This window comes from Lynx rufus, unplaced genomic scaffold, assembly GCF_022079265.1.
Source record: "Lynx rufus isolate CCGP_SWC_20201006 ecotype Redwood Valley unplaced genomic scaffold, mLynRuf1.p SCAF_17, whole genome shotgun sequence".
NCBI classification, from domain to species: Eukaryota; Metazoa; Chordata; class Mammalia; order Carnivora; family Felidae; genus Lynx; species Lynx rufus.
The window spans coordinates 1,885,639-1,912,698 of record NW_025814831.1 but is presented as its reverse complement, the minus strand read 5'-3'; the positions used below and the strand labels follow the sequence as shown (position 1 = coordinate 1,912,698).

Genomic DNA, 27,060 nt, shown 5'->3' with positions numbered 1-27,060 from the left:
AAGCTGAGCTCCCGCCTGTCCCCCCAGCAAGAGGCAAGAGTGACTTTCAGCCACGGGTGTTCATTCTCTCAAGTTCTGATTCGTAATTTCTTAAAACCTTGACAGCTTTTAACGAAGAAGCAACTTGAAACTTTTAGAACGCTTTTTCAGCAAAGCACCCCGTCTCCCCACTTCCCGGAAAGTTTCCGCCGGGCCCACACGGGCCACAGGGGATACCAACGTGCTCCCGGCCCCGGGCGCCCGTGGGGACCCCGCGGCCCCCAGGCCATCATCCCACCAGCGGCCACCGTGGCCGTGTGGCCTGACCCGCAGCCTGCACCCCAGCCTCCCCGCGCCAGGCTCTCCCCCGCGGAGGCCCCACCCCACCCGACCCCGGTAACAGAGAACAGCACCGAAAAGAACAAGGGAGGCCAAAACGTTTAAGTTATTAAATCAAATATACAGAGTGATTCATTTAATATGTACATATTTACAAAAATGCACTTTCACGAGGAGGGGGGCCGGGGCCGGCAGGTGGGCAGCAGCCTGGAGTCCACGGCAGACGCGGACCGTTGCGAGGGGAGAGTCTGTGTGAAGGCACTTGTCGTGAGCTTCGACGCTGCCCCCGTCCCAGGGACAACAGAGCAGTCGGGAAGGGCACTTCCGAAAACACAGTTGAGAGATCTCTACAGGGAGCGCTCCAGGCAGGAGGAGGCGAGGTCGGCGGGCGGGAGGGGCCGGCCAGGGAGCCAACCGGGGTCTGCCCCCGGGGGCCCCGGCCCTGCCGAACGCAGGCCTCTGCTGACCTCAAGCGCCACCGACAGCCACGGGCCACGCCGCACATCACGGGTCCCACCGACAGCCTCAGGCCACACCGACAACCACGGGCCGCGCTGTCAGCCACAGGGGGTCCCACCGACAGCCACGGGTCCCACGGACAGCCTCAGGCCATATCAACAACTACGAGCCACGCCAAGAGCCGCGGGTGGTCCCACCGACGGCCACGGGCCGTTGTGTCACCGCGGGTCCCGCCGATGCCATGAGGCACGCCAATAGCCGTGGGTTGTCCCACCAGCGCCACGGGCCACATCAACAGCCACAGGTCCCGCTGGCTCTTTGGCCTGGAGCCACCGAGGACGCCAAATGAGGAATAATAAGGAAGATTCTGTAAACAGTGCACCACCTCTGCTAACGAACAGACGATCTGGTGAGGACACAGACACCCTTTGCTCTCTCCTGCCACGCAGCGAGTGCGACACACAGAAACGTTACAAAAATAGCAACTATCCGAGAATACTCCATTGTTCTCCGCCTGACGGTCATCGAATAATTTATACAAGGTTAAAGAAACGTAGAAAATAAACATTTGTTTTTGGTTTTTGGTGTTTTTTTACACAAAATAAAGAAACTATGCACACGGCCTGGGCCTCCTTCCATCTGGCGGGTGGTGTGGCGCCCGGTGAAGGGTCCCGGTCGCGGCCCCGAGGGCCGGCCTCCGCGCTACTCCGGGCCGGCGTGGCGCGAGTCAGTGGCGCTCCTGACCGCGCGGTTGTCCACTTTGGGGCCCGAGGCCCAGCGGGCCGGCCTCCCGGGCGAGCAGCTGGGGTCTTTGGTGAATTTGCGGGAGAGGAACTTCTCGGCCTCCAGGCAGTCACCCTCGGCCCGGCCGGGCTCCTCGTCGTCGTCGTCCTCCCCCCCGCCTGCCCTGCAGCCCGCGGGCCCGGGCAGCAGCTCGCCCACCCGGCGCGGCGGCGGCGTGAAGTTCTTGCACGGGTACAGCGCGTCTTTGTGGCCGCCGACGCCCGGCCGCTCGATGGGGTTGCGGATGGGGTTGAGAGGGGCCCACTGGTTGTTGGCGCTCTCCTCCCGCGGCAGCCGGCTCCTCTCCCGCTCTTTCCTGCGCTTCCGGGTCCACCACACGCAAACGACCACACACGCCAGACACAGCACGCTGAACACGCCGCACAGCACCGGCACCAGCAGACCTGGGAGGGGCGCGGCCGTGAGAGGACCGGCCGGCTGCGGGGGGCGGGGCTTCCTCCGGCTCCGGCCTTGTGGGGAGGGACCCGGGGGCAGGGCTGGGAAGGCGGGTGGCAGGTGCAGCGGAGGGACCACCGGGAGGGAGGGCAGGGGAGGGCCGCGGGAACTTGCGGCCCCTCGCCCCCTGCCCGGCCCCGCCCCCGAGCCGCCCCTGGCTCCGCCCCGCCCCCCTCCGCCCGGCCCCACCTCTGAGCCACCTCCGCCCCCCCCCCCCCCCCGCCCCTGCTCACCCACGGAAGAGCCGCCCACGACCACCGTCTCCACTTTGACCTCGGTGATCGCCAACAGCAGCGAGCTGTTGCCCCGCTGGGTGATGGCGGCTACGATGGCGTGCGCCGTGCTCTGGATCAGGCCGCTGTCGGGCAGGTCCCTCGCGGGGCTGAAGGACTGCGGCAAAAACAGCGCGACAGACCCCACTCACCGCACGGGCCAGGGCCGCGCGCCCCTGGGCTGTGCAGAGCCAGGGAGCGCCGAGGCTCCTGGACGGTCGCCAGGGTGCATGCAGTGGCCGCGGGCGGGGACCGGGAGCCCCAGGGCTCCCTGTGGGGAGACTCACTGGAGGAGAATCGCGCGGTCGGTCGGGCCGCCCGCAGCTGCCGGGCTCAGGGGAAGGTGGGCTGGGCCCCGACCCCCTCGCACCTGGAACGAGGATGGCCATCCCTCCCAGGAAGGCGTCTGGCCCCACTTGGCACTGCCCCAGGTCTCAAGGGCTCCGCAAACACGTCGCTGCCCGCTGCACGACCCCAAGGGCGCCGAGTAGCCAGCACCCCGGGAAACTACTGCGCCTTCTCTCCGTGTCTCCCCCTCCACTTCAGCCTCACGAGGCTCCCGGCTACCAGCCTACACCTGATCCCCACCCCGGGCCCAGAGCAAGGCCCCAGGGACACCTGCCTGGGGCCCGGACTGCACATCCCAGGGTGGCCTGAGCCAGGGGGCACCCTTTCTGCACAGACCCTGGAGGCCACGACACAGGCAGAGCAGGGGACCGAGTGAAGCCTGAGCATCACCACCTAAGACCCTGCCCGGCTGGGCACCCAACCCGCCTCTCGGACTCGGCCCCACGGCTGGGAGTCGGGACTCCAGGGGAGGGCTCTTGGCCCACAGCTTGCAGGGACCTCCTCGCTCCCTCACCCTCGCCGGGGAGAAACCCCGTTGCCCTACCCTACCGCTGCCCGCCCCGGACGCTGGCCGCCGGCCTTCCCTCTCAGTACCGCCTCCGGGCCTCATCTGCTGTCACTCGGAGCCGCCCACACAGCTCCAGAGACCCCTGCCCGGGGCCCGGGCCTCCGCGGCCTCAGACGCCAGACCTGAGAAGTCCGTGAACCAAGTCCGACATCCCAGCCGCCCATCCACCCGCGCTGCCTCCAAAATCCCTGGGGCTGACAGCTGGTGCCTGGCAGGCTCCCGGAACCCGCTTCTGCAGCTGAGCCTGGCCTCCTAGGACCTCCACCTAGCTCTCTCTCGAGGCCCCGGGGGGCGGCACCCCTCGCCCGCAGACCCTTCCTCCAGTTCCACAGATGGAACAGCTGACCCCACCCCACACCCTTGCTCCCGTTCCCTGAGAAGCTGACCCCGCTGCCCCCCAACCTGGAGCTGCTTCTTGGCTCTTCCTGCGCCTTCAGGCCCCTCCCGCTGCCAGCCTGGCTGTGCACGCTACCCGTCGGCCCCCGCGAGGGCACACGAGGGCCCCGGCTCCCACGGCACACGGCTGCGCCGGGACGGACTCCTGAGTGTGCGTGTCAGCCCCGTCCCCTGCACCTGAGGGCAAGCCTGGCCTGGGCCCTCGGACCCAGCACCTCCAGACAACAGACAGGGTGGGACCCTGGGAAGGGGAAAGCGGGCAGGGGCGGCCACCCCATCTGCCCGGTGCTCACCACAGCCACCTCGACGGCGCTGGCCCCAGAAGACGGCCGGTCACAGAGCAGCACCAGCAGGCGGTCACGGGCCGCCGCCCTTGTGGCGGGCAGGGCGCGGATCCCGGAGCAGATGGCGCCCACGGTGGTGCCCTGGGCAGAGAGACAGGCGGCACGTGAGGGGGATCCCGGAGGCTGGGGACCGAGGCTGCCCCACGGGCACGTGGCAGGCAGGTCACAGCTCACAGCCCCACGAGGAGGAGGGCGGGGATGCGGGGGGCCCCGGAGGGAGCTGGCCTCCCAGTCCCCTCCTGCGCCCACCACCGGCAGTCGGGGCCGGGGTGGCGGGGGGGGGGGCCTGGAGGCGCCCGGTCCTCACTCACCCGCCTGCCAGCAGCAGCTCCAGATACAGACCCAGGGCGGGGAGGGGGCCTCACCCGTCCTGAGCCCCCTTCCCGGTCTCCTGGCTCAACCCCCTCTGTCGTCCGACCCCATGGGGCCAGGATCCCTGAGCGAGCGGTCGCTCAGGCCCTCTGAGCGGCCGCTCTGAGAAAGGACGGAGACGTCGGGGCTGTGCAGGTGCCCGGGGCGCCCGCCTTCTGGGACCGGACCGCTCACCTGGGGCACTTGGTCTCGGTTGAAGTGCAAAGTGAGGCGTGCACAGTTGTTGTCCAAGTGGCTGGAGCGCGGCAAGCACAGGGTGCTGGGCAGCAGGGGCTCGTCGGCGCCACACTCGCCCCACGCCGCGCAGGGTGGCTGCAGGCACTGGCCGGGGGCCTTCTCCTGGCACCGCTGCCCCGGCGGGCACTGGGCGCTTAGGGTGTCGGGCCGGCCGGCCAGCAGGCAAGGCTTCCGCCCGCACCACACCTGGGTCAGGCAGGCACACAGAAGGACAGACACAGGGGCACGCAGATGAGGACCCGCAAACAGACACGGGCACCGTGCAGGAAAGAAAGACGCGGTTGGGACCAGCAAGGCCCGGGGCTGTGCCCTGCCCCGCCACGGCCTCCCAGGATGAGCACAGAACCAGGAAGGACCCCCACCGGAACAGGGGGGCCCTAAGAAGAATGAGGCTAGGCAAGGCCCATGCTGGGGGCTTCTGGAGCCTAAAAAGAGTCTCAGTGTCCCCAGTTGCACATCAAGAGGGAAGACCTTCCTCCCAGGAGGCCCAGCAGAGGTGGGGAGTACGGCTCTCCAGCCCCAGCACCAGCACCCTAGTCTCACGGGCAGAACGTCAGTGTTACTACAGAAAGGTGACAGTGTCCCCTGGGCCAGGGGTACCGGGACAGCAGGCCGGTCGGGGAAGCTCTGGGGGCACCCCCATACCTTGCTGCAGTCCCGGCGACCGTCCACGCAGCGGCAGCTGTTACAATCCTCCACCCAGGAGCCCCCGTGCGGGAAGGGTACGCCCTGTGACCAGCAGGACCTCCCAAAGACAATCACTGGGGAGAGGAAAACTGGAGTCGTCAGCAGGCTGGCCCTGGGAGGCCACGTCCATCCACGTCCCGACCTGGCATGACCCCATCGGGCAAGGTGCCCCCCACCTACCCTCCTGGCACCGTGGGCCGGCCCGGCCTGGCGGGCAGCTGCATCGATAGCCGTTGATCTCATCCACGCACGTGGCCCCGTAGGCACAAGGCGAGGACTGGCACTCGTCGATATCTGCAGGGAAAAGTGGCCAGGCTCAGGGGGTAGTGAGGGGGCCAGTGCCCACACGCAGGGCCCAGGAGGACCCCCGGGCCGGGAGAGGAGCCCCCCTCCCCCACCCCGCCAGCTCGGGCCTTGGTGCGCCCTGTGGGGCCTTTGTACTGGGCCTGGCCCCGGCACCATCACATCAGCCCGGCTCTGACGAGCACCGTCGTCCTCCATTCGCCTCTGGACCGAGGCGGACAGAAGCCTCTGGGGAACCAGCCCCTTACAGAGCAGCCCCCAGCTGCTGGCACGGGGTGAGCAAAGGGGGGGGCCCGCCAGCAAGACACATGCGACCGAGGCCCGGCACGAGGGCAGAAAGTGACCGGTCGTGCCGTCCTTCCGGTTCACGGATACTGTGGCCCCGGACTCCCGACACCCGGGCCAGGCTGGGAGGAGCTCCCAGGGCTGGGGCCCCACAGCCCCCACCCGCCCAGGCGCCCCAGGGCCCTCACTGATGCGGCAGTCGGGACCCGCGAAGCCAGGGGCACACTCGCAGCGGAACCAGTTGACCCCGTCAACGCAGACACCACCGTTGTAGCTGCAGGGGAGAGGGCGGGCGTCAGGGGGGCCCCCCCGGCAGGCCGAGCGCCCCTGGGCCAGCCAGCCTCCAGGGCCGCCACTCACCAAGGCAGGGGATTGCAGTCGTTGGTATCTGTGTTTGAGGAAAGAGAGGAAGGTCAGCACTGCATCCACCCCCCAGCACCCCCTGGGCCAGCCCACTGGACAAGGCCAGCAGGCTGAGGGCACTGGGGCCAGGGCAGTGGGTCCAGGAAGAGGTGTCACAGAGGAGCCTATCCGGGAGAATGCCTCAGAGAGCGGCAGGCTGACCCCCACCAGGACACATGGGGATCGGGGGCAAGGCTAACGAGCTGGGGGTGGGGGGCCAAAAGTGACACTGCAGGTCCCGGGGTGCACCAGGGCTTTGGGGCAAAGGCGGGCTCCCACCCCACAGGCCTCCGCCCACTCCCCGCAGCCCCCACCCACGAGCTCACTGTGCGTGCAGGTGCGGCCCTCCCAGCCGTCCCGGCAGATGCAGGAGAAGGAGTCCCCGCTGCCCACGCAGGTGCCCCCGTTCACGCAGGGGTTGGGCAGGCAGCTGCTGTTCTCGGCTGCCAAGAAGGAAAAGAAGAGAGCCTTCTCATCTGATCTGGGCAGGCACGAGGCGTCCACTCACGTCCCTGACCGGGCCAGGCCAGGCAGAGCTGGAAGCGGAACCAGGGGCGGGGCCAGGAGCAGGCCCAGGGGCGGGGCCAAGGCCCAGCGGCGCCCGGAGCCCTGCCTCCTCACCTATGTTGCAGGTGCTGCCCTTCCAGCCCGGGGGGCAGGCACAGCGGAAGGTGTCCCCGCTGTCATAGCACGTGCCACCGTTGCTACAGGTGTAGGCATCACACTGGAACTCGCCTGTGGGCACACAGGCCGCTCAGTAGGAGTGCCCAGGGCGGCGGGCAGACCCCAGCGCGGCAAGGGCCCGGCGGGCACTCACGCGAGTGGCAGGTCTTGCCCTTCCAGCCGTCGTCACAGGCGCAATAGAAGTCGTTGACCAGGTCGTAGCAGCGGCCGCGGCTGTGGCAGGGATCGGGAAGGCAGTCGTTGGGATCTGGGGGCGAGGACGCCGGTCAGCGGGGGTCGCCGGCGCTCAGGGAGGGTCAGGGAGAGCGTGGGGGTGTGCGGAGGTGGCCCGGGAGAGACGGAGGGGCGGGGGCGGGTCGGAAGCACTCGTGGAGCCCCCCACCCACCCCACACAGAGGCCCCTTTGGGCACCACTGAGTGAGCTGCCGACCCCTGGGAGGGGGGCGGGGGCGGGGGCGGGGGCTTACTCACTAGTGTCACAGAGCTCGCCCTCCCAGCCGCTGGGGCAGAAGCAGCGGAATGCGTCCACCTCATCGATGCACGTGCCCCCATTGCGGCACGGCTGCCCCAGGCAATCGTCGATGTCTGCGGGAGGTGGCAGTGAGCTGGGGGGGGGGGGGGGGCGGGGAGGTCCCTGCCGGCCCGCCCCGCCCAACGCGGCCCGCGGCCACTCACTCTCATGGCAGTAGGCGCCCGTGAAGCCGCTGTCGCACACGCAGGAGAAGTTGCCCCCAGGCAGGCTGACGCAGTGTCCGTGGGGACCACATACACCAGAAGGGGCCCTGCCCGCCACTCTGGACTCCGACTCAAACCCGCACCCATCGATCACTGCAGCAGATGGGAGAAGGTCAGTGTGCCCGCCACCCCGCAGACCACAGGCCCCGCCCCACCCCCACCTCCGCAGGCCCCGCCCCACCTCTGCAGGCCCCGCCCGGGCACGACTCCCTGGGCACAGAGCAGTTCTTGCCGCCCACGTCGTCGGGGCATGCGCAGTAATAGTCGCCCTCCAGGTTGTAGCAGCGAGCTCCGTTCCGGCAGGGGCTGGGCTGACAGAAGTCTACGTCTACCTGTGGGGACGGCGGGGAGCATCTGTGGAGGCTGGGCCCTCACCCGGGAGACAGCCAGGCGTCGTATCCCCCCGAAGAATCCCGGAGGCCCAGGCCCTGCTCGGCCTGCACACCCAGGCGTCCGCTGCCCGAGCCCGCAGGACCGCCCATCCGACACTGTCCAGGCCAGTCAGCTGGACGGAAACACCTGCAGGCCACCGGCCCCTCCTACCGCCCTCGCCTCCAGGGCGGCCCGCTTCCTCTGCCTCGCCGGGCAGCATCCGGCTTCACCCCTCCTGCTGGCAGGAAGGCCGGCTCCTGACCCCCTCCAGAGCCACCACAGCCACGCCGAGCCCAGTCTGTGGGTCTTTCCCAAAAGCGTCATCACCGGGCTCCACCGGTACAGGCGGGACTTGTACCAGGGGCCCTAGGAGGCCCGCCAGTCAGGAGCCCTGCCCCTGGCGCCTCTGTAGCCCCAAAGGCCAGGGCAGGTCAGGGCAAGGCGGGGTCATGAGGCACCAGGGATGTCAGCCACCCCTGCTCAGACACACGTGACAGTGCGGGCCCGCACGCCCTGGGGCGCCCCATCCCACCCAGGGCTCCTCTGTCACATGAAGATCATTCCAGTCGCAGCGACAGGTAGACAGGCAGAGAACCCGGGCCCGCCCCATCAGGAGACACTTGTCAGTACAGGTAGTGACCCTACGACCCCCCCCCCGCCCCCCGCCACCGTCCCGGCCCCACCCAAGGCTCCGAGGCTGGCTTTCCGTCCAGAGCTGCATGCAGCCCAACTGCGGCCTGTCCCACGCGCTTGGGTGACCTGGGATGATGGCATGCCCCTGAAGCCCCCGGGGCCGCGCCCCAGGCCTCACCTCGCAGAGCGGCCCCGAGGTGCCCTTGGAGCAGCGGCAGCGGAAGCCGTCCCCCAGGTCCTCACAGAGGCCACCATGGCAGGGGTTGCTGGCACACGAGTTCAGCTGCAGCTCACAGTGCCGGCCGCCGAAGCCCCGTGGGCACACACACTGGTAGCCGGTCGCCAGGTCCTGGGGCAGGGTGAGCAAAGCAGGGGTCGGTGAGCCTCCAGAGGCTACCCCCCAGGGCAGCTCCTGCCCGCCCCCCTCCCCTCGGCCTCCGCCACGGGTGTGCGTCTTACTTTGCAGATGCCACCGTGCTGACACTGCCCGCGACAGTCCTTGATGTCTGGGGACAAGGGGCGGGGTCACGAGCAGGGTCCGGGATCTCCGCAGCCCCGCCCACCTGGCACCACCCACCCGCCCATACTGACTGATGTGGCACTGATGCCCTTCCAGCCCGGGACGCAATCACAGTAATAGCCACCAATCAGGCTTTTGCAAGAAAAAGCATTAAGGCACGGCTTCCCCTCACACTCATGGGCGTCTGTGAAGGAGACAAGGGGGAGCGAAGGGGCTCAGCCCCACCGGCCCCACACCGGGCCCCCGCAGCCCCAGCAGCACCAGCAGCCACAGCCACACGCACGGAGCACGGTCCACGTACGCGAGGGCCCCGTGGGCCGCTTACCCAGCTGGCAGGTGGCCCCCACCCACTGCTCGGGGCAGATGCACTCGAAGCCGTCCACCTGGTCCACGCAGGTGCCCCCTGCCGCGCAGGGGTTGGAGGCACACTCGTCGATGTCTGCGGAGGGACGGAGGGAGCGTGTGGGGGTGTGGGCCACGTGGGGAGGTGGCGGGGCTCTGGGCCCCGGTGTTCCCGTCACTCCTCTCCTGACCACCAGGCCCACAACTGCATGTGCGGACTCAACCGCCCCACCTCGCCCTGGAGTGCCAGCCCACCCCCACTCTCAGACGCCCCCAGGTGCCAGGCGGGAGCCCCACCCATCTGAGCGGGGGCACTCACCGAGAGCACAGGTGGGCCCGCTCCAGCCTGATGGGCAGTGGCATTCGAAGCCAGAGGGCACCTCGTGACAAGAGCCCCCGTTGGCGCACGGGTCGGAGGCACAGGCGTGCTCGGCTGCACGGGGGACCGAAGGCGGGGGGTTGGGGGAGGCCGGCAGCCCAGGCCCCCCGCCCTTCCACGAGGGTTCCTCCCCGAGGCCCCAGGGTGGGGGTCGGGGGATGCCTACTGCAGAGAGATCAGAGACACGGGGCCCGCGAGGCTCCCCGGGCACCCGCCCGAAGCCCGTAGCTGGCCCCTGACGCACCCCGCTCACAGTTCTTCCCCGAGTAGCCATCGGGACAGGCGCAGTGGTACTGGTCGGGCTCGGCGTTGATGCACGTGCCCCCGTTGGTGCAAGGGTGGTGGCTGCCGCAGTAGTTCAGGTCTGGAGGCAAGGGTAGGGCACTCAGAGGACAGGCCCCCCCCCCCCCCCGCCTCGGCCCCGCCTGCCCCGCCCAGCCTGCCCCCGCTCGCCCAGCCACCTTTGTTGCAGAGCAGACCGCCCCAGTTGGTCTCACAATTGCACTGCCAGGGATCCACACAGCTGCCGTGGACACAGCCAGGGTATGGGACGCACTCGTCGCAGAACCGCCCCTGCCAGCCGTAGCTGCACCTGCATTAGGCCGAGAGGCACGAGGCCCGGTGGGGGAGGGTGGACTCCAGGAGCCGTGGCCGCTGCGGGGGAGGCCCGGACGTGGGCGCGGTCACGTGGGCCACCCCCGGGGGGGGGGGGGGCCGGCGGCCTCGGCCTCTGAACCGAGGCAGGCCCCGCGCTGGGCGGGGGTGACGGCCCGCCAGCCAGCCCGCACCGTCACGGGCACTTCCCGGCCACTGGCCTCGGATGGCCGGCCGCAGCTGCCCAGCCACTCCCCCCCCCGAGCTATTTTGGGACTCACCCCTGAGCAGGGCCCCAAGAGCAGGCGCTGAGAAAGGAAGGCCCCGCGGGGACCCCAGGAGCGACGGTGCCAGCTCAAGCGCTCCAGGAGCTGCCAAGGCTGGGCGGCACCCGGGGCCAGGCGGGCTGCTGGGACACCAGGGGAGAGCTCCAGGCTCAGCCCCCCTGCGAGACCCCGGGCACAGCGTGTGACCTCACCTGCAACTCAAGGGCGGCAACCTCTCTGCCAGCAAAACCCTATCGAAGACCCATCTCACAGATGGGGGATGCAGAGGCCCACCCCCGGCCCCGAGCCAGCAGTGCGAGAGGCCACGCTCAGATTCAGAGCAGTTCCTGACCCAGGAGGACTCACCCGCTTCCTGGCCAACAGCCCAGAGAGGCCTCTTGGCCCCAAGGCCACGACCCCAGGCCTAGCCCCGCCTTCAGCTATGGGCCAGCGCTCTCTCTGGGAAGTCCTTCAGGAGAGGCAGGCGGCTGGGGCACAGAGGGCACCCAGGCCACCAGTGCAGTCCCATCCCAGGTGTGGCCCCGCCAGAGCTGAGCCTGACTTGGGGGCACTGCAGTCAGGAGAAAGAGCCCATTGTCCCGCAGTGCACCCCGGGGATCAGCGGGCTACCCTCCAGGCTCTGGACAGGCCCCCCGGGGGCCCCCTTCCTAGAACAGGAAGGTCATGGCACGGTCATCGAGGCAACGTCCCCTCCGTGCTGGCACCTGCCATGTGAGTTTATTTTTGTAAAGGAAGGAGCGGTGGCCTTTTCCTGAGCTGCCCACAAGCCCCGCCGCCAAGGGATGCCGACAGGCTCAGCAGGCAAGACACGGGGAAACCCAGGCTGGAAAGAGGGGCTCCGCCGCCCAGCCCCCCACTTGCCAGGAGGGCCTGTGCATGCATGGGCTGCACGTCCTCACCCAGAATCCTCCCTACCTACAGGTGACGAGAGGGGACCGGGGCTGGGGGCGGGGCACCCGCCAGGAAGGACCCCGCAGGTCCCGAGGATGTGCTCTCAGCCTTGGGTGGGGCAGCGCTCACCAGGCCCCACCCTCCCTGGCTTCCCTGGCCTGTGGCTCCAGAAGCCCAGGGAGGAGGCGGCAGGAAGGCAGAGCCATTCCCGCAGCATCCGGTGGGGGGGGGGGGGGTGTGTCCTGCACTGAAACCTGAGCCCTGAGCCTCCAGCAGCAGCTGCGCTCCACCCACAGGGGTGGTGGGGGGCTCACCTACTGCTCCCCACGGCCCACGGCAGCAGGAGGGGGTGGGAAAAGATCCACTTCTCTCCCACCTCCCTCCCACCCTGGTCGCCCGGTCACTGGCCACCAAGGGCTGCTGGCGTGGCATCGAGGCGGTGCATGGCACCAGGGGGCAGCCCTGCTGCACCCCGGCCGCACCCCTCCCCGTGGACTGGTCTGCCCACGGTCCCCACGCTCACACCCATCACACAGGCCAGAGGGCAGGGCTGCAGGGCATGGCCCTGCCCCAGGCGGACCCAGGATACGGCTCGGCGGGGCGGGGGGCCTGCCCCCCCCTTGCCCTGGGACCCTCCGGGCTCTCCTCACACCGCCTCCCGGGCTGGAACCCCCACAGGACACACAGATGGGTCCCCCCTTTTCCATCTCCAGAGCCAGCCAGCTCTCAAACCGCACCCTCCTGTGCAGTCTCAACACTGGGTGACCTGGGAAGTGACTTCTCCATGCTCAACATCCTTGTCTACGAAACGCACGTGACAGCACACCCGCCCCCAGAGTGAGGTCCTGGGGTCAATGCACCCTGCAGCCAGGGCAGGGCCACCCTCACCCCGACCCACCTACTCGGCCCACAACTGGCAGCCCCTCCCAGGGCCTCCCTGAGTACGTCCACCTGGACAGCCGGCTCCCAGGCTGCCCGTGCACCTCTGCGCCCACCCTCGCTCACACGCCGTACCAGGGCCCTGCTCTACGCCCTACGCCCCCTCCAAGTCACAGGCCCCGGGCCCTCCAGCCATCCCGCCCCCCCCCCCCGCCCCTCTGCCTGCCTGCTGTCCCCTGACCCTGTCCCTGGCTTCCCCTGTCTGCAGGAGGCTGATGGGATCTCTCACTCTCCTGGGGCCCCCTCGATGCCCAGCCCATCCTGTGCCATGTCCTGGTGCCCCCACGACCCCCCAGCCCGTCCTGTGTCACATCCTGGTGCCCCCACGACCCCCAGCCTGTCCTGTGTCTTCTCCTGGTGCCCCCACGACCCCCCAGCCCGTCCTGTGTCTTCTCCTGGTGCCCCAACGACCCCCAGCCTGTCCTGTGTCACATCCTGGTGCCCCCACGACCCCTCAGCCCGTCCTGTGTCTTCTCCTGGTGCCCCCACGACCCCCAGCCCGTCCTGTGTCACATCCTGGTGCCCCCGTGACCCCCCAGCCCATCCTGTGTCCCGTCCTGGTGCCCCCGTGACCCCCAGCCCGTCCCGTGTCTTCTCCTGGTGCCCCCACGACCTCCCAGCGCATCCTGTGTCCCGTCCTGGTGCCCCCACGACCCCCAGCCTGTCCTGTGTCACATCCTGGTGCCCCCACGACCCCCAGCCTGTCCTGTGTCACATCCTGGTGCCCCCACGACCCCCAGCCTGTCCCGTGTCTTCTCCTGGTGTCCCCACGACCCCCCAGCCCGTCCTGTGTCACATCCTGGTGCCCCCATGACCCCCAGCCCGTCCCGTGTCTTCTCCTGGTGCCCCCACGACCCCCAGCCCGTCCTGTGTCACATCCTGGTGCCCCCACGACCCCCAGCCTGTCCCGTGTCTTCTCCTGGTGCCCCCACGACCCCCCAGCCCGTCCCGTGTCACATCCTGGTGCCCCCACGACCTCCCAGCGCATCCTGTGTCCCGTCCTGGTGCCCTAGACCCTCAAGCTTGTCCTGCGTGTGCTACGACATGTGTCTCCCCACGTGTGTGTCAGGCTGGGTCTCTCCACATCCATCCCTCTGCTTTGGCGGTGTCTCCCAGAACAGGAGAGACACCGCCCCCACCGCCACCTCCCTTTCTCTGCCCTGCCGGCTCTGCCCAAGGCCAGCGGCCTCAGTCACGGCAGCTCCCTTGCTCAGCAACTCTGGCTGGAAGACCTGCGCCCCCCTCCCCCAGCCCCCCACTCGTCTTCTCAGACCCCACCTCAGGTCCACTCCGGGACACCCGCACAGCCACAGGCATGAGCCCCGGTGCCCCGCGTGCCTCCTGTGCCGAGGGCACCCGTCTTCGGGCCCTCGCCACGGGATCCTGAAGGAGCACACGTGCACCCAGGCTCACGGACACGCGTGGCATCGGCCCCTTCCCTGACATCCTGCTGGACCGCCGTCGCCCCCAAGCACTTACCTGCATTCCCCGGGCACGGCACACCCCCCGTGGAGCAGATTACACCCCTGTTTACACACCGCTGTGAACAGAGAGGACGTGAGAGGTGCCGGCCGAGGCCGGCCCCACCGCCGGCCCGCACCCTGCAGCCCTCCGCCCGGTGCCCCGACGGGCTGCCCCCTCGCCGCACCCCCCCCCCCCCCGCCCCCGCGTGCCCCTCGAGTGCTGCCCACCCGGCCTGCACTCACCCTCCTTGCACTCCTGGCCCATCCAGCCGTCCATGCAGGCTTTGTTGCCATACTGGTCGCAGGTGTAGTGGCCGAAGAAGTCGTCGCGCGGCCGGCAGAACTTGTTGCACGTGGCGCTGTAATAGTTCTCGTCGCAGCGCACGCGGATCTGCAGCTCCAGGTGCGCCACGTGGCCGCTGAAGTGCAGGCTCTTCCAGCGGTCCTCGGGGTTGATCATGCCCGCGTGCGACACCCGCTCGATCAGCAGCTCCTCTTGGGGGGGCGGCAGAGTCAGCAGGGGCCACGGGGACGCTGGCCGGGCCGCCGCAGGGGCTGCGGGGCCGAGGGGGGACCACAGCTCTGCAGGGGCGGGGCCGGCTGGACTGCCCTCCCTGTCGAGGGTTCGTCCCCCCCACCCCCCCCCCGCCGCCCCCCACACCGTCTTAACACAAAGCTTCTCCCGCCCCTGAGACACACGTGGGTCCCGTGACCCCACAGCTGGGCCTCGCTTCCAATTAAGCCACAAGGGGGTGAGGGGGCAGGCTGACAGCCGTGGGCACACGGGGCGGGGGGGGGTGGGGGAAGCCACCCCCAACGCTTCTGTTCCGATTTGGGGTTTTCCACAATGAAAGGCTCGGGAGCCCCAGGCACCTCACTCTCCCTCCCGCTGCACCACTCAAGGGCCCGGGGAGCACTCCCGCTCTGGCCTCACAGCCCACAGCCCACTGAGCCCGTCTGGCCAAGGTGCCCGGCCGACCCGTCCCCACACCCACCCGCTCCCCACCGACCACTGCCCCGAGCCCGGGCCCTCCGGGCAGACGGGGGACCCGAGGGCCCTCGCGACATCACCCTCACAGCGTCCATCCCAGCGATGGCCCTCCGTCCCGCCCGCTCCTCGGGCCATCCCGACCCCACCCTCTCTCTCACGACGTCTACCTTCGGCGTGGCCAGGGCCCCACTCGCCCCACAGGCCGCCCCTGGGCCCGGCACCCAGCGGCCTCCTCCCGGACCTCCACCCTGGCCAGACAGTCCACCCTACGCGCGGTGGCCTGAGCGATCCTGCCTCTAGGAAAAGGCCAGCATCCTCACGGGGGCCCACGCAGCCTCTGTGACCTGACTTTGGCCTCGCTGGCCTCGTCACCCCCCACCGTGCAGGCCCACGCTGCTCACAAACACATCGGCTCACCCCTGCCACCTGCACGGCTCCTGCCCTCTGCCCTGTCACCATAAGGCCCACAGACCCCATGCACAGGCTGGCCGGCCGGCCGGCACGTGAGCCTCAGGGAAGGGCCAGCGAGCCCCCACGTTCCAGGACACAAAGGCAGAGGAGGGGCCGCAAATGCAGAGAGCCTCTCAGGGATGCCCACTCCGCCATGCGCCTGACATGGCCCTGGGGAAAACATCTCATCGGGAGGACAGAACAGAAGAAGCCAGGACTGGGGTCAGGGTCCAGGCACAGCTCTGCACATCACAAATGTGGCACAGCTCCCTAGCAGCCAGGGCAAAGAGGGAGACAGCACACTAGACCCCTGGGGTACGGGGTCACGGGTCTTTGTCCCCAGCAGGCAGAGGACCAGGAATCTGGCCACACGCGTCTGGCTAAAGAGGGTAGCCTCCCCGTGTCCTGAGGGAGGCCCTGCAGGCAACTGGCTGCCCCAGCCACCCGGCTCCCAGAGGACTCACCATCCGGGGTGGTGTCATTGTCCCAGTCCCAGGCCTCCACGATGAGGGTGAAGGAGCGCTGCAGACACAGGGGCAGGCAGTCAGGGACCAGGCGGGGCCCACCCGACTGCATCCCAGCCCTGGCCACCTCCCCTCCCCAGTGCCCCAGCTCTGCCCCTGGGGCTGTCCCGGTTCTGCCTCCCCGGCGCCCTCCCCGCCTCGCTCCTCCGCTCTGGGGACTGGCTTAGTGCCACGTCTCAACAGGCCCCAAAATGACCCAGGGGGCGGAGGCTGCCCCTCCAGGCCACGAAGGCTCTGGGGACTTGGGCCCCTGCAGCCCCAGTGGCCCACACCTAGCCAGCTACCCCAGCTGGGTCAGCAGGAGGGGCAGGGCAGTTGGCACACAGACCAGGGTCCCACGGGCAGGAGCACCCCTGGGCACCTCACTGGGGCCCGCAAAACATGAGGTCCTTCTGCGAGCGGAGACTCGAGAGGGACAATGCCCTGTCACCGCCCCAGCTGCCCCTCTCCCGGGGCCCGGAGCTGCCCCCAGGCCACAGCAGGTGCACAGTTCAACGGCACACATCCCACAAACCTGCCCCATCCAAGGAACAGAAGGGAGGGGCCCTGGCTGCACAGATGGGGAGACTGAGGCTCAGGGACTGCCCACGGATGTCACTCCCCACTCGCTCCTCCCAGGAGCCTCCGGTCCTCGAGTGCAACGTGATGGGTAATGTCACCGAGTGAACTCAGGACCCACCCTCTCCACCGGAGGCAGCAGAGACCCCAGCAGTGCCGCCCTTGTCCAGCGCAGGTGTGCTTTCCAGCCGCAGGGGCCCAGCTCCTCCCGCCCAGGGCCTTCCGTGCTCCCGGATGCCCACTGCTCAGCCCTCTTCAGACCAGCCATGAACATGCTGAACACCCCTCCATCCAGCCCTGGCTGCCCTGGGTTGGGGGCCCGTGGCACAGGGCCGCCTCTGTGGCCACAGGCTGGTGGCTTCCCCCCCAAGGTGGGGGGCCACGCGGGAGAGGCCAGACTTATCCCCACCGTCGGCACCTCCCACCTTCTCGCCCCCGCGGTCTGGCTGTGCCGGGGACTCACGCACCTCACGGCCAAAGACCACCGCGTGGGCTGCTCCGCCAGCCCAGTGGCCTCCCGCTGATGCCCCAACCCGTCAGCACACTCCGGCCAGAGACAGACCCCGGCCTCCCTGGACCCCGGCCCCGCTCCGACTGCCTGCCACACCCAGCCACCCCCACAGCCTCTGGGTCCCCGGGGCACAGCCCTCCTCCGGGGACCCTCTCCTCGTCCCCGCTCTAGGCCCGCAACTGTCCCTCCAGAGAGGCCGCGCCACCCCCAGCTGCTCCCAGCCTCACCTACACTGCTGACTCTGCCCTGAGCAGAGCCTCCTGGAGGCCCCACGGGACCTCACACCCACCCAGGAGCCGTCCTCCACCCCTTTAGAACATCCTCCGCCCACACTGGGCTGTCACTAGGCTCTCGGTCCCACGTCTTGGAGTCTCCCTTAAACCCACTCCCCATGCCCACTACCAACCTCCATCAAGCCAGCTACCGGCCGCCACTGGGGCCTCCACACCCCCATCCACGGGAGCCCCGATGACCCCCAGGGCTGCGTGTCCTCCCCAATGATGCTCAGAGCCCTCCTGGAGCTCCCCGTGACTCCTGCCCTCTTCCCAACCACCCAGCCCCTGCCCTGCCTCCACCTCAGCCTGCCCACTCTGCCCCTGGACCTTTGTACACACAGCTCCCTCCCTCTGCCTAGAATGCCACCCTCGGGCCAGCCTTCCCCTGGCCGTTCCCACTCCTGCTGACAGTTAGAGTACCCAGCTCTTCCTAGACCTCACTCCACACAACTCATTCATTCATTCATTCATTCATTCATCCGTCCATCGAGCACGCACCAGGCACAGACCTACTACGAATGGGTGAGTCAGCAGAGACCCAGGGGCGGGGTGCCGCTCTAAACAGGGGTCAGGGCAGGCTGTGGAAACGGAGATGTTGGGGTTGAGGCCGCAGACAATCAGGAAGCACCCTGAGCAGGAGGAAGCGCACGGTAGGCCCGCGGGGCTGGGAGAGCAGGGGCGCGAACACGGGGTATCAGGCTGTGCTTAGCCACAGACCCCGGTACCGGCTCGGGCGCCGATGCCGAGAGAAACGAGCGGTTGCCGGAGGGGGCAGGGAGGCCACAGACCGCCCGGCAGGGCCAGAGTGACTGCTCTGGCCACTGTGCCAAGTGGGCTGTGAGGGTGGGCGCAGGCAGGGGCAGGGAGCCACAGGCTGGGCACGAGAGGACAGGCCGGTTTGGGGGCGGGGGGGGCTGTGACCACCGCTGCAGGTCAAGTCCACCGGCAGGACGAGCACCTGGGCTCCAGGTGAGCAGGGGGCTCCTCCCGGCTCCCCAGAGCCCCCACGCCAGAAGCTCAGGTAGGATTACCACCACCTTCGTCCGCGCCCAGGGCTCCAGTTACCTGCTCCCACAGGGATGTGTACCCGCCCGCCAGCTGGGCTCCCTGCGCACGGACAACAGGAAGTCATCCAGAGAGAACCTGAGCCAGCAGGCGGGACAGCACCCACACCTCCCCCGGTGCCGGGCCCCCAGCCTCCTCCCCTCTACGGGGCTGGCCTCCAAGACTCAGTTTCCCCAGTGCCAACGGCAGCCTCTCGTCCCCGTGCTTCCTGACACGTGCAGCGTGAGCCAGGACAGGGTTTTGTCACCCAAGTCCCCGGAGAACAGGAGAGTCGATAGGTCCAAGCCAGAGGCTCATAAGGTCTCCCGTGGTTCCAGGGATGGGGCAGAGACGATGAGGGCTGGGCAGTGGTAGCTAGGACGGGAGGGGGGCCCCGAGCAAGCAGTCAGAGAGCCCCCGTCCCTCCTCCCAGGCCAGCCTCAGCTGGGCCACCTGCCTGCCTGGCCCCCAGAGGCCCATCCGGCTACCTGGCCGTAGTCCCCGAAGGCCCCACCACACCCCTTCCCAAAGGACTGCCCTGACCCACCTGCACCACACAGGTAGACCCCCGGCCCGGCCATCTGACTACCCCTCCCCAGCTCAGACCCCCAAGGCCAGGCCCAAAGCCTTCGTCTGACCCTCAGACGGGGCTGACAGGGCAGCAGCCCAAAGGCATCGGAATGGCACAGGGCAGACACGGGACCTACGGACCACACCCCGTGGCCGAGAAAGGCCGGCACTGGTTTCTTCCCGCAGCATCCCGCATCAGCAACCCAGCCCCCCCACGGAGCCGGCGCCAGGAGCTCTAAGCACAGATACATTTCCTGAAACCTGAGCCTTGGAGAGGCCCAGGCCTCTGCCGCCATTGTCCCTAAGGAGAGGGGGAGGGGGCCACCTTCCCCCAAGGCGAGGCCGGAGAAATGGACCACAGGTCCACCCCACACAGCAACTCAGACATCCACACTCCACACCTTGCCTGGCTGCGCCCCACCTGCCCCACCCGCAGTCCCCCACCGTGAAGGTCGCCGGCAGCCCGGGGTCTCCCAGTGCCGTGTCACATGGACCTCGTGAGATCCCTGCAGCAAAGCCCCTGACGTGCTGACACCAGTCAGGCCTTCCCCACCCGGGGTCTGGGGATGGGGACCCCAGCTCAGGCCTGGAGATTAGAGAGGCCTGTCTGCCAGCCTGACTCCGTCCCCTCACTGGGCCAGCCTGCACCCCCCCCCCAACCCCCGGCCACACACCACAGAACAGCTGACAGAGCCCCCCACAAAGCCCTGCCACGGGCCCTCCAGCATCCCTGTTGCTCCCCAACCCAGCACCCCCTCAAAGCCTGAGGACAAAGCCCCTGTCCATTTCCGAGCCCTCCACTGGCTGGCGCGGCCCCTCCAGGGTCTACCCCTCGCTCGGGCACTGAGAGCCCCGCCCTGCCACCCCCACACCAAAGCCTCAAACGAGACCCCTGACACCAGCAGGTGACCAGGTGCAGAGCAGGGTGCGGCCTGCCGAGCGTCATCCAAGCAAGCCCCTGGTCCCCTCTGGGATGGCTCAAGACAGCAGCCCCAGCGCGCTCTGGGGGTGGGCCCACGGCAGCCCTCGGGTCCTCAGGGCAGGGCACACAGGAGGGATGGAGGCTCCCCACCGAGGGCAGCCGCGGTACTCCCGGACACAGACCCTAGCCTGCAATCCTGGGCCGGAAGCACGCAGACGACAGGTTCCCGCGGCAGTTGGGCGCAGCAGGGTCAGGCCCTGTATTCACATCCCACCAGGCCCTCCCTCACCGGCCACAGTCCCTACACACGGCCCTGAGCACACCAGGGCCCCTCTGGGACTCTGGCCTTCTTTCTGTGGGCTCCCGGTGGAGAAGAGGAGACGAGGGAGGCCAGGGAGCAGCCCGGGGGGCTTCCACGAGCCCGAGCCCACAGGGCAGCCCTGCCCCCCCCCCTTGTGAGACCCCACCATCGCCCCACTTCACAGGCGGGAAGGCCCCGCACCGGGTCCTGCAGCGGCCCGAGAGCTCAGGTGGCTATACTGTGAGGGTCAGCCCCAGGCCCGTCTCCAGCGAGCCACACACAGTCGCCTCCCTGCACGTGCGATGTGTACGACAAGAGACGCCTACGGGTGGCATTCTGGGGTGCCAAGTACCAGGGCCTGGGCCAGGTAGGAAGGGGTGTGCTTCCTGCCGGCCCCTTGCTCAGGACGGGCCCCTCCAGCAGCCAGCTGCTCTGAGCTCACCACCCACAGGCCCCTCCAAACCCAGCACTGGCTCCCGGCCACACCCAGAGATGGCACACGTGCACACACGCGCACAGGCACGCGTGACCAAACGTGGCCTCCATCCTGACCGCCACGGGCTCGGCACCAGTGACAACAAGGAGTCACTGAACTCCTGGGGGGCTGGTGGGAGGCGTGGGTCGCGTGGGCCGCATCCTGGCAGGTCTACCCCCACCTCCCAAACCCTGGGCCTGCCCGTCCCCAAACACCGAGCCCGACGCCAACCCGCAAGCACACGCTACAGACGGCACGGCCCACGCGGCCGGCTCAGGGCCCACGAGGGCTCAGGACGGGCCCAGGGCAACTTGATGGGGCGGGGGTGGGGGGGGGGCGGTGCGGAGCCCAGACTAGCTCCCTGTCCTCCTGTCTCCGGGGGCGGGGGCGGCACTGGCAGCTGGCTCCCTCATCTCCCCACGCTCAAGGCCCTCCTCACACCCCTACTCCAGGATGCCCGAGAGTCCAAGCTGGTCCTGGGCAGGGCCTCCCCCTGCCCCCGCCGCAGCCCTCCCGAAGGAAACCCAAATACGGTTCCAAACGCGCCCCGGCTCACAGGACGGAACCGAACTGGCAGCAGAGCCAGGCAGCGTGGCCGCGGGGCTGCCGCCGGCGGAGCGGAAATACCAGGGCGCTGGCATCACCAAACCAGCTGCACGCGGCGGCCAGGATGCACTGGCGGCGGGGAGCGGAGACACGGAAGCCGCCCCCCGAGCACGCAGCGAGCCCACGGCCCCGGCCACCCCAGAGCGCGTCCCCTCCCGAGCACCTGAGGGAGCCAGTCGGAGCGGGAGGAAGGGCAGGGAGACGACACCAAAGACCCAGTGCCCAGGCTCCGGGGCTCCCTGCCCCGTCCCATCCCGCCCCTGGCCGGCCCGTGGGGCCAAGAGCCATGAGGGACACGCGCCGGCCCGCCACATTCCTCCAAGGCCTCCCTGCCCCCCACCCCCACTGCTGCCAACTCGAGCAGAAAACACATCCTCAGGTAGCGATTTGGAGCCACGCTGGCTCAGGCCCAAGTGCAGATGACAGGCTGCGGGCCCTGCTCAGACCTGCCTGCTGCACGGCTGTGGGGGTGAGGGGGCCGAGCAGATCCTAACCGCCTGGAGCCCTCCCATGCCCGCCCCTGCCTTTTCCGGCAGGGACACAGCTCCCACCCAAGGCCCCAAGGTCAAGGGAGACCCCAGAGGCCAGCCAGGGAACGCTAGGACGGGGCCCTGGCTAGAGGGGACCCCCGCCACCCCCCCTATGCCAGCCGGAGCTCAGAAGGAAGCAGAGTCGGGGGAGCGGGGAAGGCTGCCTGGCCTGAGCGTAGGACGAGGTATCAGCACAAGGCTCGGAGCAGGGCGAGGCAGGGGGCCCGGCGCCCCCACAGGCAGGTCCCACCGACCCAACATTGGCCGGCCTGGCCTTAACCCCAAATCTCTCCCGGGACCAGGGCACCAGATGGACACCGGTGCGGCCGATGGTCTGGGGCCCTCGGTCACAGCCTGGCACCCTGCTCCGCCCCTCCCCGCTCCCAGACCCTCTAGCAAGCCCACCTCAGCCGGCCCCCACCAGCTCCTGCACACTGGGGTACCTCTCTGGGGCCTTCTCTCATTCCTGCCCCACCCAGACCTGCAGCAGAAACCTGAGTGTGGGGGAAGGGGGAAGGGGGAAGGGGGAAGGGGGCAGGGGGCAGGGGGCAGGCTCTGCTTCAGAAAGCAGACCAGTCACCTGGTGCATCAGGAGACCTCCGCTGGCTCAACTACTCGGGCACATCCCCCTGCCTGCCAGCCCCAGAGCAGACCCCAGGTTTGGACCACATCCCTCTCAGCATTCCCGAGCCCACTTTTCAGCCAGCCTGCCCCCCACTGACCCCCTTCAAAACAAAACAAAACAAAACAAAACAAAACAAAGCCAAAAGCCCACAGATAGACGGTGCCAGGAAGATCCCAACACCAGGGGTGTCCTTGGGCCAGCAGCAGGGGTGCGCCGACACTCGCACATTGGGTCCTCCAGGGCCAGCCAGGGCTGCCCCCCACCTCCACCCCCGGGCATCCAGGAAACAGCAGGGCGGGCGCAGGCTGGCCACGGGCCCGGGGCGGCTCCGCCAGGGCCTGCCCCAGACCAGCCCCAGCACGCGCGGCGCACATGCCTCCGCGGCCTGCCCGGGCCCGGGCGCCGCGCCTCGCCTCGCCTCGCCTCCCCCCTCCCCAGACAGACACGCGCAAGGAGACGCAGGCACACGCCGAGGGCTGCCGCGCACGCGGGCCGCGGCCACCCAGCTCCCGCCCCGCCCCTGCCGCGACCCCCGCGCGTCCACGTGGCCAGGCGCGGACGGAGCCCCACGGAGCACGCGCCCAGGGTCGGGCCGCCGCGCGGCGCCCCCTGCCGGCCCCTCCCCGTCCGGGTGCGCGCAGTCGGCATGTAGGGCCCGGCCGCAGGTGCCGGAGGGGCGGCGGGCGCCGAAGGAGGGGAGGGCTGGGACCGGGAAGGGGTGGGGGTGGGGGGGGGGCACGTACCGGCCAGGCGAACTGGAAGGGGATGACGACGAGGCCGGGGTCCTTGTCGCCTCCGGCCCGGGCCCGTGCCCGCGCCCGATCCCCCGCGGCGCCCGCCGGCGGCAGGTAGAAGGAGTTGCCGCCCAGCACGGGCGTGGCGCCGTGGCCGTAGCTGCAGGGCCCCGTGGGCGTCACCTTGGCCTGGTATTCCTTGAGGCACACGCGCACGTACGTGTCGCACTCGTCGTGGCCGCAGCCCCCCGCGCGCGTCGTCCGGCCGTCGCCGTCACAGCAGGCGCCGCTCAGCAGCTCCCCGTTCACGTTCCGCAGCGCGCTCAGCTGCAGCTCGAAATAGCCCATGGGCCGTGCCGCCTAAAAATAAGGCAGAGGGAGAGCGCGTGGAGGCGCGGGCCGGGGTCGGGGAGCCCGGGCGCGGGGGGTGGAGGACCCGCCCGGAACCCCCGCCGCGCCGCGCAGCCTCGAGGGCTGCTAACAGCGGGCGCCCGCAGCGGTGCCGCCCGGCCCCGAGGGGCGGCCCGGTGCGCCCCGTCCGCGCCCCCCCCGGCCCCCGCTCACCTGCACGCAGAGCGCCAGCAGCAGCAGCAGCCGCCCCGGCAGTCGCCCCCGGGCCTGCGCCCGCATCGCCGCCCCGGATCCCCCCCGCGCCGCGCCCGCCGCCCCGGCCCGCGCCGGCCCCCCCCGAGCCCGCCTGCCCGCCCTCCGAGCGCCGGCAACAGCAGCGGCGGCGGCGGCGGCGGCAGCGGCTGCGGCGGCGGTGGCGGGCGGGGTCGGGGCGGCGATGCGGGCGCCGGCCTGGACGCGGGCCTGGGCGGCGGGCGCGCGGGGCGGCGGCGGCGGCTCCGGCTCGCAGGCAGCGGTTCTCCAGCCCGGCTCCCTTCCTCGCGGCGGCGGCGGCGGCGGCAGCGGCGGCAGCGGCGGCGGCGGCGGCGGCGGGTCCCGGCCTCGGCTCTGCGCGCCCGCGCTCCCGGCGCCCGCAGCCAACAAGTTCGGGACGAGACTGACAGCTCGCTCGCCCATTCGTCACCCGCGTACCTGCATATGCATGAGGGGGCGGGGCCGCGCCGCGGGGTGGGGCTGGGGGGGGGCGGCCGGGGGCGCCCGCTTTAAAGGCGGCGGAGGGCGCTCCTGCCCGCGCCCAGACCCGGCGCGCGCTTCTCCAGGCCCCCGGGTGTCGGGGGTTCCGTCACGCCTCCAATGAACCCGGCGTGCGGGGCAGGCGCCGCCAAGCGGCCTCCCCTCGCCCGAGCCCCGCCGGGTGTCAGGAGCCGGGGGTGGGGCGCCCCTGAGGTCACCGCCGAGGTCCCCTCCCATCAGTGCGCCACCGCCGCGCTCCTCGCCGTCCCGGGGGAGAAGCCGCCTGCTGCACAAATCAGGGCTCTGCCCCCACGCGGGGCGGGCGCGGCCTGGGACCCTTCCTCAGGGAACGTCCCCCCTCCGCGCAGCCCCTACCGCCTCCACGCCGGCCGCAGGGGGCGCTGCTCCTCTCCGACGCCCCTGCCCTCTCGCCGCACGGCTCGCGGGTCGGGCAGCCAGGCAACAGATGCTCCGCGGCGTAGGCTGGGTGCCCAGGTCCGCGCTGGCGCAGGGGTCGCCAGGCCTCACCCTTGCCGAACGCCTAGGCCGGACCCTGGGCTGGGGCGGGGACACAGGGGGATGACCAAGGAATAAACGACGGTAAAAGACGGTGGTGCACGCTCAAAGGGACCAGGGGAGAGCTGCCCCAAGAGGCTCTTCCTGCTGTCCTGGTCACCAGGTCCCCACGTCCCGTTTCTCCGTCATCACCGTGCTGCCCTCTGCCGGGGTAACCTCGCGCCGCCCCCCACCACCACCCATCCGGGGTCAATACCAAGGGCTCCTTGTCTGCAGACATCAGCCCCCCTCCAGCAAGCAGGGTCCCTTCCAGGGCTGGCGGTCGTCTTGGCGGTTAGGGACCCAAAGTCCACAGGGGTCTTCTGACCCCACCCCCACAAAAACTGGGCTATCTTCTCAACTCTGGCTCCTGGAGCGGGTCTGTTGCGGGCCCTTGGGCTGGAAGTACAGCCCCTGCCTGGAGCTTGTAATTGCTATGGGGTGGGGGGGAGGCACAGAAGGCTTCCTGGGAGAAGAGGCTTTCAAGGGGGCCAGACTGATGCCGCTCAGCAGCCCCTCTAGGATGCAGGCCACAGGAGCAGCTGGAAGCCCCTGAAGGGATGGGCCTGGCACCCATCCCTGCCGACCTGAGCCCTGGCTGCTGGGATGGGGGGGGGGGGCAGGACGCATACCAAATAAGGGAATGCAAACTGGGTTGGAGCCTTCCAGTTACTGCCTGCAGGGGAGGGGTCACGGGGAGGGGGGCACCGGGTGGGGGGCTCCTTCTCTTTGGCTCAGAAGCAGGCACCCACATACTCCTGGCCTCTAGACAAGTGAGGAGACCCAAACACAGCTCCAAGGGCCCAGGGCTCCATCCCTGCCCATCCTAGTCTGTGCCCTCTGCCCCCACTATCCAGGAAAGTTCTAGGCACCTTTACCCAGCATTCAGCCAAGTGGTGAACCCTTGGGGGGGGGGCCGGCCCAGGCACGAACAGAGCTAGATTGACAAACTTAAAGGGTGAGGTGGGCGGGGCAAACTGGGCAGGGGGTCTACTGAGACCCAAAGGCAGATGAGTCAGCCAGGTGAGGAGCTGGGAAAAGCACGTGCAAAGGCCCTGGGGTGAGGGAGCCCGACCCAGGTGAAAGCCTGTGAGGAAGACACAACGGCAGAGGCACAGGGGGTGAGGGGCATAGGTGAGGCTGCTGGTGGTCATGGCTGCCGGCCGTGCTGGGCCTCTGCACTAGTCTTCTGCTGAGACCAAGGGGAAGTCACAGAGAGAAGCTGAGCCGGGTCGGGCTGCACTGCAGAGACTTCCATTTTCACAGAGATCCCTGGCTGCGGGGAGAGGGGCAGCAGGGGTAAAGCCAGGGCAGGGAGGCCCAGGACTGCCAGACCGGGGCCTGGCAGCAGAGGGGCTGGGGTGGGGGGGGGGTGCAGAATCCCCAGACCCGTGGTGGGCGGAATCCAGAGAACAATCCCCCCCCACGCCCCTCCCTCATCCACCTCTGAAGCTTCCTGCCCACAACCAGCTGCAGAGGGAAGGACGACCCGGAGACTCGCTGAGCCGCCAGTTCCAGAAGCTGCTGAGTTCCGCGCTCGGAGCGGTCTCAGCTGCGAGGTACCAGGGAGGGATGCTCACTGCATCTCAAGATTCCAGCTCAGCCTGTCGAGGGGGGTGGCCTCCCCGGGGCCCCTCCGGCTGGCCAGCCCTGCCTCGCGGGCAGAGAGAGCCCCCACCTGCCTTGCAAAGCTAGGGAGACAATGGCCTGGTGCCACCTGCCTCCCTCGGGGCCTTTCGGGAGCAGGGCAGCTGGGTGACCATCAGGGCGGCGCCAGGGGTTCGGCAGACCCAGGGCGCCTGTCAGGGGCCAGCTCCTCGCCTCCCTGCCCAGCGTGCCCCACCCTGCGGGGCACAGAAGACTCCTGCCTCTCACTGCCCCCATTCTCCTTCTGCTTCCCAGGAGCCTCAGCCCGGACTTAATTCCCAGGAGAGGTTCGCGTCACGAAGGTGGCCACTCCAGGCAAGGGGTGGGCCTTGGAGGCTGCCGGGAGAGGGAGAAGTCCTCCCCTCAGGGTGCTCCCCATAGGGGTCTCTGCAGCCTTGGGCCGGAGGGCTGGCTGGGCCGGGCTGCCCCGCCTCTTCCAGAGAGACCCCATCCCTGTCCTGGGGCCCACTGGGCCGCGACACCCACCTCTAGCCTGGGGGCTCCCTCTCCGAGCTCCCCAGTACCAGGGGCTCTCGGGCATGCTCTGAGGTGGGCGCTTGACAAGGTGTGGGAGGGGCGGGGGCCCGCGA

The 27,060-nt window shown here is 69.4% G+C and overlaps 1 protein-coding gene across 2 annotated transcripts; it reads right to left on the bottom strand.

Moving 5' to 3' along the window:
- Nucleotides 1-834: 834 nt before the first annotated feature.
- On the bottom strand, nucleotides 835-23,815 carry JAG2 (jagged canonical Notch ligand 2). 2 transcript variants are annotated; one of them, XM_047079818.1, is made up of 26 exons: nucleotides 23,750-23,815; nucleotides 23,195-23,545; nucleotides 15,975-16,032; nucleotides 14,313-14,564; nucleotides 14,086-14,146; nucleotides 10,357-10,487; nucleotides 10,140-10,259; nucleotides 9,836-9,949; nucleotides 9,500-9,613; nucleotides 9,242-9,358; nucleotides 9,114-9,160; nucleotides 8,833-9,003; nucleotides 7,831-7,981; nucleotides 7,590-7,742; nucleotides 7,386-7,499; nucleotides 7,048-7,161; nucleotides 6,852-6,965; nucleotides 6,557-6,673; nucleotides 6,189-6,216; nucleotides 6,017-6,102; nucleotides 5,421-5,534; nucleotides 5,199-5,314; nucleotides 4,491-4,739; nucleotides 3,894-4,025; nucleotides 2,250-2,406; nucleotides 835-1,964 (listed from the first exon to the last, which is right to left on the bottom strand). In XM_047079818.1, the coding sequence occupies exons 1-26, from the start codon at nucleotides 23,813-23,815 to the stop codon at nucleotides 1,480-1,482; spliced, it is 3,732 nt and encodes a 1,243-aa protein (XP_046935774.1). In that variant the 3' UTR covers nucleotides 835-1,479. The 2 variants fall into 2 exon arrangements, with proteins under 2 accessions (XP_046935774.1, XP_046935775.1); XM_047079819.1 differs by lacking the exon at nucleotides 9,242-9,358.
- Nucleotides 23,816-27,060: the final 3,245 nt, after the last annotated feature.